Source organism: Sorex araneus, chromosome 3 (genome assembly GCF_027595985.1).
Source record: "Sorex araneus isolate mSorAra2 chromosome 3, mSorAra2.pri, whole genome shotgun sequence".
NCBI classification, from domain to species: Eukaryota; Metazoa; Chordata; class Mammalia; order Eulipotyphla; family Soricidae; genus Sorex; species Sorex araneus.
The window spans coordinates 3,039,009-3,051,067 of NC_073304.1; the positions used below are offsets into that span (position 1 = coordinate 3,039,009).

Here is a 12,059-nt window from a genome sequence, read left to right on the forward strand (position 1 = left end):
GACTCCTGCTCCTGGTAGCAATAGCAGGTTAGATCCGGGAAGTCAAGAATAAAACTCGCACGTAGGAAGTCAAATTTACGCCCCTAAAGTGCCACATCCCTAGGCAGTTTCCCTGTAGGGGCCACGCGGGCCACACACAGAACCAGCCCACGCCAGGGGACAGCCCCGAACAACCTGCTCTGCTAGGCGGGCAGCCGCACCGCGTCTCGGGAGGGGACCACGCCCGCAGCTGGCAGCTGGCCGGGGCCTGGCCGGGCTGGGTGAGCGGCGCTGCCTGCCGGGACCCCTGCACCTGCCGAGCACAGGGCAGGGGGGAGGGGGCGACAGCCGTGCCACTGACGAGGTGCCCGGAGCCCCAGTGCAGCCTGGGTGAGGCCAGCAGGGGCCGCTCCAACCTCAGCCTGAGGAAACGCTCTCTGCAGCCGGGCCGAGGGGCAGGGATGAGGGCACCGTGACCCGCTTGGTCCCTGCGGCCACAGGGTCCCCGGGCACTGCGGTGCCTCCCTGGAAGGTCCCCGTCGCCACTGGTGACCCAGGTAACCCGGGACCACGGGGTCGCAGCAGAACCACAGCCCCGGGTCCCCACACTGGGCTGCTGGCCAGACTGGCCGAGAACCACCGGCCGGACACTGCCCAGTCGCCCAGTGCCCGGAGCACTCGGGGCAGGGTGTGTCCAGGTGCCCGCGGCCCGCGTGGGCAGCAAGATCCCCAGAGCCCAGCGCGGAGGCCCCGGTGAAGCTCTACAGAGCTCCTCTCTGCCGGTGCTCAGGGCGGGCCGGACAGCAGCGTGTCCAGTGGGACCGGAGTTTCCTCCTGCAGCGTGGCACGGCTGGCACCGGGCCAGGGCACACCCCGCAAACGCCCGCTGGCACCATCATCTCCCTGGGAGAGCCGAGGCTTCCACTGCGGGGGCGGCGGAGGGGCCGGGACAGAGCAGGAGCCTGGCAGGGCCCCTGGGCTGGGTCTCGGGCACCACGGGCCTCCCTGGGCAGCCCGGCCGTGACCCCCAGCACCGGCCACTGCCAAACGTTTTATTTTTTTTATTTTATTTTTTTTATTTTTGGTTTTTGGGTCACACCTGGCGATGCACAGGGGTTACTCCTGGCTCTGCACTCAGGAATTACTGCTGGCGGTACTCAGGGGACCATATGGGATGCTGGGATTTGAACCCGGGTCGGCCGCGTGCAAGGCAAACGCCCTACCCACTGTGCTATCACTCCAGACCCCCGCCAAGCGTTTTAGACGTGATCCACGCGCAGCCTCAGTTCCGGCACCCCGTGTCCATGTCGGTCCTTAAAGGCCGCCAGGACTGGACCACACGGTCACCGTGACTGCCAGTTCTCAGAGCGGTGGGCCAAACACGCCCCAGGCACGAGGAAACGCTGCCCCGCGAGTTTCAGCGGCCGCCCGTCGTCTTACCTCCGTCTTATGAAGCTTCTGGTAGTTTCCGTTCCAAGAAATGAGCTTCCGGTCCTTGCCTCCTCCCGACACCAGGGTGCCATCCCTCAACATACAAAGTGCGAAGATGCCCCCCTCATGGGCCCCCTGGATGGCACAGCTTATGCGGTTGGTACCTGGACAACACCGAGAAAACCAGTGTCAGCGCGAGAGCCGTGATTTGGCCCGGCCCGGCGCACCGCAAGTCGGTGCCGCGCTCGGGGAAGGGCCGGTCAGAGCCCAAGGAGGACATGCCCAACCCCGGGAGGTGGGGGGGGGCGGGAGCGAGACCCCAGCAAGTGTCCAGGCCTAGAGGGGACCCTGGCACAGTTCCGGCTCCGAGAACCTTCCAGAAGGGCCATCCAGAGCCCTCCAGACCCTTTGTGTGTCCTTGGCTTCACCTGTGCACACACGCGCCCCGGGAAGCTGGGCTCCCACGAGCCCCCCCGCACCTGTGTCCCCCACGCCTGTGTCCCCCACACCCAGCCGCCCGAGACAAGCCAGACGCTCTGGGCAGACACGCGTTACCTTTTCCCCACACCAGGATGTTCCCACTGGAGTCCCCGGTAATGGTGTCGCCGTTTTCAGAGAAAGTCACGCACAGGACGAACTTGGGCTTCTCTTGCTTCTGCAGAACGTGGCAGAGACACGTGCACAGTAAACAGCCTGCGACAGGGCCGTGTGGGCCGGGGCCGTGGCCTGCGACAGGGCTGTGGCCCTGCTCGCGCTGCCCCCAGGCTCTGCGCCTTCCTTCTCGGCGGTTCAGCCCCTCATGGGCTCCCCAACAGAGCAGTGACCGCCCCCAGCCGGCAGCGGGTGGCAGATGGTGCTGGGGCGACGGGAAGCGACCCTGTCCCTGGTCCCGGGGGGCGGGGGTGCAGGGAAGGCTCAGGTAGGTCTCGGGGGGCGGGGGGGCTGTTGTCCCCAGCCCGAGGCCCCTGGAGTCTGCGCTGCAGAGATGGACGCCTGCTCTGAGCTGCCCTCTGCTGGCCACACTGGCACGGGCCGCTAACACCGTGGCCCCAGCACACCTGAGGGCCACCCGGAACCCAGCCAGTCCAGAGCCCGGCAGGCTCCAATCACCGGGCGACGGGCGCCCTGCGCCCCCCTCACCTCGAACAGCCCCTGCTTCTTGGCCAGCGCGCTGCCCTCGAGGCTCCAGAAGTAGAGGTGCGACTTCCCGCAGGTGACGATGGTGCTGGGGTCCGTGGGGTGGAAGTCCGCGGCGAACACGGCCTCGTTGGAGCACTGTGGGGCACAGGGCAGGACTCGAGTCTGCGTGGGGACAGCGGCCGGGGCGGGGCTGCTGGGCCAACGCTGTGCCCGCGGCTCTCCCCGGGACTGTCTGCTCCGCAGCCCCGGGCCGGGGCAGTGCGACACGGCACCAACCGCCACTTTAACAGGCGGCAAAGACAAGGAGGGAAACCGCCGGGGACTGCAGCAGGGGGAGCGGGCGGGGGGCAGGCCCTCCCCGAGGCCTCTCTGGGCGGCCGTGCTCAGCCGGCCTGCGCCTCAGGCCCCTCCTAAGCCTCGGGAGAGGGACCGAGTGGGGGGGGCGGGCGAGAGGCCGTGCAGGGGCGGGGGGGGGCGGGCGAGAGGACGTGCGGGGGCGGGGGGGCGGGTGAGAGGCCGTGCAGGGGTGGGCGGGGGGGTGCACCTTCACGGCAGCCAGCCGCTCCTCTCTCTGCCAGTCCCACACGGACAGCACGTGGTCGTTGGAGTCGTCCACGGCACACAGGCTGCTCCCCCCGTTCTGTGAAGGAAAGGCGTGTTGAGGGCCTGCGCTGGCTCCCGAGGGCGTCTGCCCCTCCCCGGCCCGCACACGCAGCGGCAGGCCGGGCGGATGTGGGACGGGTGCTGGGACCCGGCCCGGGGTCTCACGCTTGCCAGGCAGGTATCCTGCCAGGAGCCCAGGGAAGACGCTGGAGAATATTCTAGCTTGGCGCGAGTCGGAACTGACCGTCTGCCTGGGCTGGCCCCAGGGCCGGGTCACTCTGGCTGCAGAGACACGCGCACGGCTCTGAGATGACCCGCTGCCTGGGCGGGCAGGGCAGCGGGCACAGCCAATCGGGGGTCCATCCCGGCCATCGCATACAGCGCCCTGAGCCCACCAGGAGTGATTTCCGCGCTCAGAGCAGGAGTCGGCCCCGGACGTTGCCAGGGGTGGCCAAAGAGCCAGAAACCAGAAAATCATCCCCAACCGCCCCGAGACCCAGACCGGCCCCCTCTGGCGGGCTCAGGGCCCTCCTGCTGTGAGGGCCGGGGTGGGGGGGGCAGAGCAGCTGCCGGCCTCGACACCTCCTCAAGGTGGGCAGGAGTGACCCCGAGAGACTGGACGCGGACACGAGCTGGCTAACGGCCAGCGGGACGGGGGCCAACCGGGCCAGGGCAGCGCCAAGGACCCCGGAGACCCGCCCTCCCGCGGCTGTGCCGGCGGCCTGCTGCCCACTCACGGATTTTGAGAAGGCGATGCAGGTGACGGCCCGGTCGAAGAAGCCGGTCCCGAGGACGTGCAGAGTGTTCAGGGTCACGGAGTCCCAGATGCGCACGTGCGGGGGCAGTTGCTGCGGAGAGAGACATGCGGGTGAGGCTGGGGGCGAGCCTGGGGCTGGGAGGGCAGGGACAGGGAGGCCACCAGGTCCCACGGGGGCAGGCGCTGCCCAGTAGGGTCCCCGAGCAGCTGCCCTGGCCACAGCTGACCGGGTGACCCTCCCCTCCGAGCCTGAAAAGGAAGGTGGGGTTGTGTGGGGTGGGGCTGCTCCCTAGAGCTCCTCCCACCTCACCCCTGCGGCCTCCACAAAGCGGGGCTCACCACGGTCGCGGCCCTGCCTCACGAGAGGGTCCCCCCACCCGCCCCGTCTCGGGGTCCTGAGCCCTCTCCCCGTGCCCAGGGTGGCCTGGACTGACCTGCATCACAGGACACCGGCACGCAGAGGCCGGCAGGGGCCTGGCACCGGGGAAGGGGCCGGCAGAGCTGGTGACCCCACGGACCTAGAGGGCCCACTCAGCGTCCCGGCCACAGTGCTCCCGCCACCGGGACGAGCCCGGGGGTCTCAGGGGACCTCCCTGGAGTCCGGTCTTTACTTCCGCCTCCTCCCAAGAGTCCCGACAGTGCCGGGGAGGCACCCAGCGCCTCCCAGGGGCACCCGGGCTCTGCCGCTGCTGAGTGTCCTGGCCCCGCGCAGGGGCCGACTCAGCGCCAGTGCTGCAGTCACACGCCATGACTGACGGCTGGCGAAGGGGCGGGAGCCACAGGCGGGGGCACGCGGCCCACCCGAGGTTGACCTCTGTGGAGAGCCACCATGGGACCATGCTTTGTAGCGCTCTTTGTAATCAACACCTGTGTGCTTCGAAAACAACTCCTAATAAGGAAACAGGATGTCTTGCCACGCCCATAAGCTGTGACTAACCTATCAGATGCGGACACGTGGGCATAAGCAGGCAGCGAGAGGTATATAAGGGGGGAGGTCACCTAGCTAGTGGGTTCTCCCTCATGCGTCCCTTTTTCCGCCTTACTCCACGTCCCCTTTCCTGATTTCTTCTCCAACGCATGAGAAAGTTCCTAAATAAATCGCAGCCAAAAGGATCTCCGAGTTGCGTGTTTCTTCGCTGGACGAAGCGGCGCGCGACAGACCTCTGGCCACACACACTCTCCCCCAAGTCACACCAGGAGTGTCACAGCCCTGAGCACAGAGCCAGGAGTAAACCCCGAGCATCGCTGGGGGAGGCTCCGCCTCCCGAAAAATCGAATGACGGAGCTGGAGAGACGGTACAGGGGTGAATCGTAACTGCTGGCCTTGCATGCGGAAGGCCTGGGTTCGAGCCCCGGCACCACGTGTAGGTCCCCCGAGCCCGCCAGGAGTGACCCCTGAGAGCAGGGCCAGGAGTCAGCCCTGGGCACCGCCGGTGTGGCCCAGCCCCCCAGTAAGAGGTGAGGTGCAAACAGCTCCTGCTGCTGGGGCCAGTCTGGCGAGGGGCGGGGCCTCGGGCCTGCTCCGCTCACTCGGGCACTGAAGATCTGGACGGACAGAGGGCGCCGCCGGGCGCTCCGGTGAAGCCCGGGCCCAGGACCCGGAGGGCGGGCGTGAGTCAGGCTGCTCCTGCCACCGTGTGAGGGCGTGGGGCGGGGGGTCATCGGGCCGAGCCGGGCTCCCAAAGGCCCAGGGGGGTGCAGGAGGCGAGACGCCCACAGCTGGGGGCTCCTGATCTTTTTGGTTTGTTTGGGGGCCACACCTGGCAGCGCTCAGGGGTTACTCGTGGCTCTGTGCTCGGGGACCACTCCTGGCAGGGCTCGGAGGACCCTGTGGGGTGCCGGGATAGAGCCCATGTCGGCCGCATGCAAGGCCAGCGCCCGCCCCGCCGTGTATCGCCCCGGCTCATTATCTCGAGTTATTTACTTGACTGATTTCCCACTGGCTTACAATTTCAAATGATCATTTGTAGCAATTTTACCTTCACCTCTTAAAGGCGGACCTCTATTGGAATGTCCACTGTGGGACAGAGCGTGACAGCTCCTGGAGGGGGGGGAAGAGACAGAGACAGACAGAGACAGAGACAGAGGGAGACAGAGAGAGCGAGGGAGAGTGAGAGAGAGCGAGGGAGAGTGAGAGAGAGCGAGAGAGATTGAGAGGGTGAGGGAGAGTGAGAGAGAGCGAGGGAGAGTGAGAGAGAGCGAGAGAGATTGAGAGGGTGAGGGAGAGTGAGAGAGAGCGAGAGTGAGAGAGCGAGGGAGATTGAGAGGGTGAGGGAGAGTGAGAGAGAGCGAGGGAGAGCGAGAGAGAGCGAGGGAGAGCGAGAGAGAGCGAGGGAGAGTGAGAGAGTGAGGGAGAGTGAGAGAGAGCGAGGGAGAGTGAGGGAGAGCGAGGGAGAGTGAGAGAGGGCGAGGGAGAGTGAGAGAGGGCGAGGGAGAGTGAGAGAGGGAGAGTGAGAGAGGGTGAGGGAGGGCTCAAGAGCGCACACTAGGGGCTGGATCGATAGCACAGCAGGGAGGGCATTTGCCTTGCACGTGGTCAACCCCGGTTAGATCCTGGCATCCCATATGGTCCCCTGAGCACTGCTGGGAGTAATTCCTGAGTGCAGAGCCAGGAGTAACCCCTGGGCATTGCTGGCTGTGACTAAAAAGCTAAAAAAAAAAAAGAAAGAAAGAAAGAAAGAAAGAAAGAAAGAAAGAAAGAAAGAAAGAAAGAAAGAAAGAAAAGAAACCAAGCAGCAACCAGAGCGCGCACTGACAGATCCGGCTGAAACCAGTGGGCGCCAGGAGCCACGGGCCACTGCGAGAGTCCTGATTTCTGGAACACTCCCAAGGAGGGTGCAGATGCACCCCCATGCGTTAGTTTTGCTTGCTTGGGGCCGCTCCTGGCGGTGCTCAGGGGGCCCGAAGGAGGTGCCGGCGCCCACGGGCTACTCTGCGCCCGCCCCTGGCCTGCTCTGCAGCCCGGCAGGTCCACGCGTGGGCCGATGGCCCAGGGCACCGTGGCGCTGAAGCACGTGGGGAGAGCAGGACTCACTTTGCCATCCTTCGACGTGCCGGCGACCTGTCCCGTGGCGATGGTGATCCTGTCGGGGTGGATGGCGAGGCTGGAAAGAGACACTGCGTGACACTCGCGCCCTGGCACCGGGGGCGGCCCGGGGCACCTGGGCCCTAGAACCGTGAGCGCCGCCCGCTCTAAGCCTTTCTCCTGGGGGCCCCAGAACCCGAGCACCACCCCACGCCCCAGCTGTCGCCGGCCACTCTGAGGGCCAGGCCTGGCCGCGGGAGGTCAAGACTGAAACCCGCTGGCATCACATGGGACTGATCTCCAAGCACAAAGCCAAGAGCAGCTGCCGAGGGGCTGGAGCGATAGCACAGCGGGTAGGGCGTTCGCCTTGCACGAGGCCGACCCGGGTTCGAATCCCAGCATCCCATATGGTCCCCTGAGCACTGCCAGGAGTAATTCCTGAGTGCAGAGCCAGGAGTGACCTCTGTGCATCGCCAGGTGTGACCCAAAAAGCAAAAAAAAAAAAAAAAAAAGAGCAGCTGCCGAGGTCCACTGGGTGTGACCTCCCCCCACTCTGCCCCGGCCTGACCCTCTCTCTCCACAGCAGACACTTCCTCTTTAGAGGCAGGCTTTCCTGTGAGCAAGTTCAAGATGTAAGAAACGCATCTGAGCGGCCGAGACGGTTTCTGGGCCCTGAGGGCCGGTGCCTGCACCTTCCATCTCTAGGACTTGCAAAAGAGGAGGAGGCAGCCGGGCTGGAGCGACAGGACCACAGGGAGAGCGCTGGCCTGGCTCACAGCCAACGCACACCTCACGGGGATCCCTGAGCACTGCCAGGAGTGAGCCCTGAGCATAGAGCTGGGAGTGAGCCCTGAGCACTGCCAGGAGTGAGCCCTGAGCACAGAGCCAGGAGTGAGCCCTGAGCACTGCCAGGAGTGATGCCTGAGCACAGAGCCAGGAGTCAGCCCTGTGCCCCCCCCATAAAAATAAATAAGTGAATATAATTTTATTTTTAAAAGGAGAAGCCTGTCTTTGATGGAAAATAAAGCAGTCCTATCTCAAAACCCCTGAGATAACCTGCAACTCTGAGTACGTCAAAGAGCAAAAATCCATTTCTTTATTTTTTTAAAAATTTAAAAAAATTTTTTGGGTCACACCTGGCGATGCACAGGGATTACTCCTGGCTCTGCACTCAGGAATTACTCCTGTCGGTGCTCAGGGGACCATATGGGATGCTGGGAATCTAACCGGGGTCGGCAGTGTGCAAGGCAAACACCCTACCCGCTGTGCTATCGCTCCAGCCCCCAAAACCCATTTCTTTTCGCTTTCCCCAATAGGACTTTTACAGCTGACGACCGGGACGCTTGGACAGAGAGAACCTTGGAGACCCCCTCCTGCTCCTTCCCCTCCCCCAAGGTGCAAACATCCCCACCCAGACCTCGACAGGGGCGACAGAACCACAGAGAAACACCAGCCCCAAGACGCGAGGCGACAGACTTTGGCTCGAAAACAGAGACCCAAACTCGAGGCTGCGAGCGTGTGCTCTCCGGGACGCGTCTGGCGGGTGGTGGGGCTGGGCGGGGGCGGGGCCAGGGGCGGGGCGGAGCCAGGGCGGGGGCGGGGCCAGGGGCAGGGGCGGAGCCTGGGGCGGGGCTCCGGGTGGGGCTGGGAGGGGCGGAGCCTGGGGCGGGGCTCAGGGGTCGGGCCGCGCCCACTCACCACTTGACGTCGTCGTTGTGGCCGGTGTAGTGGCGCTGCAGCTGCTCCTCCACGCTGTACAGGACCACGACGGAGGCGATGAAGTACACGGTCTCCCCGGTGGGCAGCAGGTACAGGTTGTTCCGGCAGTCCCGGCCCCGGTACCCGTAGCTGCGTGCGGGTCAAGGAAAAGGCGCTTCCCTCCGGGGTCGGACCCGGGATCCCGGCACCACTCCACGGGCACGAGCTGCCGCCCGCGGCCCTCGGCCCAAACCCGCCCGCGCTGGCCTGTCCCCGGGGCCCTCGGCCCAAACCCGCCCGCGCTGGCCTGTCCCCGGGGCCCTCGGCCCAAACCCGCCCGCGCTGGCCTGTCCCCGGGGCCCGCACGCGAAGGCGGCTTGTACACGGATGGGTGCCAGGGTACTCAGCGACCCCCAGGCAGGCCCCGTGCCAGGACTGCGCAGGCCGGGGTGAGCCCGGGACCCCGTGCAGGGCCACGCCACCCGTGTGAGTGCGCCCTTTTCTGGGGGCGGGCCTGACTCGCCCCGGCTGTGGGTAGGGATGGAAGCCGAGCCCCCAGGATGCAGGGAAAATGTTTGCGTTTTGACGTCCTTGCATTTTATTTTATTTAGATATTTACTTTTGGCATTTTGGGTCACACCCGGCGATGCTCAGGGGTTACTCCTGCCCCTGCACTCAGGAATTACTCCTGGCGGTGCTCAGGACCATATGGGATGCTGGGAATTGAACCTGAGTGGGCTGCATGCAAGGCAAACGCCCTCCCCGATGTGCTATCGCTCCGGCCCCCATTCTTGCATTTTAAAGTAGGTAAAATAGGCTTGCTCTTCTGAGCTCCTGTTCGTCCTTAAACATGAATTTCCTCTCTCTCTCCCTCATGCCTTGGTCTGTAGCGATACACAGGGGTTGGTCACTCCTGGCGACGCTCAGGGGACCATATGGGATGTCGGGGATCAAATCCGGATAAGTGCGTGCAAGGCAAATGCCCTACACACTGTGCTATCTCTTTGGGCTTTCCCCGAGGTCTTTCTAAATCAGTTTTATTCAATAAAAACCACCTTGCTTTGCTAAAAAAAAAGTATGTAAAAATAAATGCCATCAGTAAATGACCCGCATGCCGCCAGCATTGGTGGTCTCTGGCTTTGCTTTCATCTGGGATGGTGGGGGATGGTGGGGGATGGTGGGGGATGGTGGGAATGGTGGGGGATGGTGGGGGATGGTGGGAATGGTGCAGGACGGTGCGGGATGATGGGGGAAGGTGGGGGATGGTGGAGGTGGTAGGGGGTGGTGAGGGGTGGTGGAGGATGATGGGGAATGGTGGGGATGGTGGGGATGGTGAGGGATGGTGGTGGATGGCGGGGGATGATGTGGGGTGGTGGGGGATGGTGGGGGATGGTGGGGGATGGTGGGGATGGTGGGGGATGGTGGGAATGGTGGGGATGGTGGGAGATGGTGGGGGATGGTGGGGGATGGTGGGGATGGTGGGGGATGGTGGGGGATGGTGGGGTATAGTGGGGATGGTGGGGGATGATGGGGGGATGGTTGGGGGATGGTGGGGGATAGTGGGGGTTGGGTGGGGGATGGTGGAGGATGGTGTGGGATGGTGGGGGATGGTGGGGTGGTGAGGGGTTTGGGATGGGTGTGGGGTGGGCAGGTGCGGGGAGCGGGGAGGGTCGGCAGAAAGGGGGCTGCGGCTCGGGAAGGATACACCCACTCGAGCTTCAGCCTCTTGGCGGGCAGCTCCACCTTCGCCTCCAGGTTGTAGGAGTCCACGTGGTGCCGGGGCATGTACATGGTGACAGGGCGGCCGCGAAGGAACATTTTGACGTAGCCCTCCTCTAGGGAGAAGAGAGAGGCCGGTGAGAGGCGGCCAGGAGGGCCTTGGGTCCCGCAGGCTCCTCGCACCAGCATCGGCTCCGACCTTCCCTTCCTGGGCGGGGAGAGGCCCCGGGGCACCCCAGGCTGCGACTAACACGTGCACAGAAGGTCTGTGTGAGGCCGGAGAACGTGCAGGCTCAAGGGCCAAGTTTATCGGGTGCCACTGTACATTCTAATGGGGGACGCAAAGGGACAGCGTCCCAGTGTCTTTCTTTGGTTTGGTTTGGTTTTGGGCCACACCTGATGGTGCTGAGGGGCTACTCTGCACTCAGGCATTACTCGTGGTGGTGCTCGGGGACCCTATGGGATGCCGGGGATCGAACCCAGGCCAGTCGCATGCCAGGCAAACGCCCTCCCTGCTGTGCTCTCGCTCGGGCCCCTTATGTCTTTCCTAGCGGGGTGGTCCTTGGGGGCAGGGCACAGGCAGCAGAAGGCGTGCTGGGCGCATGCGGGGCCCCAGGAAGGCCGGGGACGGGGCAGGAAGCAGCAGAGCTGTTAGTCAGGGAGGCCAGCGTCCAGGGCACACTTTCCCGCAGTAAAAACCCTTTAACAGATGCTGGGGCGACAGAGAACCCCAGAAACGGACAGACGGGGCAGCTCCTGAGCGTCCAGAGAAAGGCAGGGTCTGTGGCTCCAGTAGGACCCGGTGGAACGTCCCGGGAGCCCCCAAGGAATCCCCCCTGCACCCGAAGCCCTGCCATCGCCCCGGGGAGCCCGTGCGTGGGTGACGCTGAGGAAAGGGCAGGCCACGGTCAGGGCCCGCTGGGACCCTGTACAAGCCCCCTCTGGGGGGCCCAGCGGCCAGGGCTCCCCCTCTCCCTGCACACTGCCTGCCCCACAGGCCTGGGCGCAGCCCTTACCGGGCTCCGTGCCCGCCGGGACACACGGCCCCTCCCCAGGCAGGCAGGGCCAAAGCTCCGCTCCCGCGCCCAGGCCGTCCTCGCGGGGCCCCGCCTGGCCTCCTCCGGGACCCTCCCTGGGCCACCCCTCGGCTCATCAGGCCAGCGGGAGTCGAGCAGGCCACACTCCCCTTCCTGCCCCGCCACTGGGCACGCACGAGAGCCCGCCCCCCCGGCTTTCCCTCGGGCGCCCCACGCTAGGACAGTCCCCGGGGAATGTGGCCCTTTTCCGGAGGCCGCCCTCTGCCCGGTCCTCCTCAGCGAGGGCCCCCACGGCACACGCAGCCCGGGAGAGCGGCCAGCACAGCGGCCCACACACGCCAAAGCACACACGGCAGCCGAGCGGGAGCACGCACACGGCCAGGCCCGCCTCGGCCGGCCCACACACAGCCGTCCACGCCCGCCTGGGGGGCTCAGGCCTGCCGGGCGCCAAGGCGCCGTCCCGCAGCCGGGCGCGGCCTCCCAGAGAGCCTGGAGGCCCCGGGCCGCCTACCTTTGCAGTGGGTCACCCGACGCTTGCCTTGGGATTTCGGAGACAGAGACAGAAGCGCTGGATGAGAAGACAGGGGCAGCTGCGGCATGACCCCCGCCCACCCCGCCCTGGACCAAGCCTGCCTGGGCTCCGGGCTCTGCAAGCTTCGGGGGACCCCTG

General features: G+C 65.4%; 1 protein-coding gene across 3 annotated transcripts in view; it reads right to left on the reverse strand.

The window, feature by feature from the left end:
• Positions 1–12,059, reverse strand: part of EML1 (EMAP like 1) — an 87,227-nt gene that overhangs the window by 11,724 nt on the left and 63,444 nt on the right. For 2 of the 3 annotated variants that reach the window (XM_055132409.1, XM_055132411.1), the window contains exons 6-14: positions 11,901–11,957; positions 10,339–10,468; positions 8,634–8,783; positions 6,945–7,014; positions 3,891–4,001; positions 3,095–3,190; positions 2,551–2,685; positions 1,966–2,065; positions 1,420–1,574 (exon numbers count right to left, since the gene is read on the reverse strand). In XM_055132409.1, coding sequence (XP_054988384.1) covers positions 1,420–1,574; positions 1,966–2,065; positions 2,551–2,685; positions 3,095–3,190; positions 3,891–4,001; positions 6,945–7,014; positions 8,634–8,783; positions 10,339–10,468; positions 11,901–11,957 — 1,004 coding nt within the window. The remainder of the gene's footprint in view (positions 1–1,419; positions 1,575–1,965; positions 2,066–2,550; positions 2,686–3,094; positions 3,191–3,890; positions 4,002–6,944; positions 7,015–8,633; positions 8,784–10,338; positions 10,469–11,900; positions 11,958–12,059) is intronic. The other variant, XM_055132410.1, reaches the window with a different exon arrangement.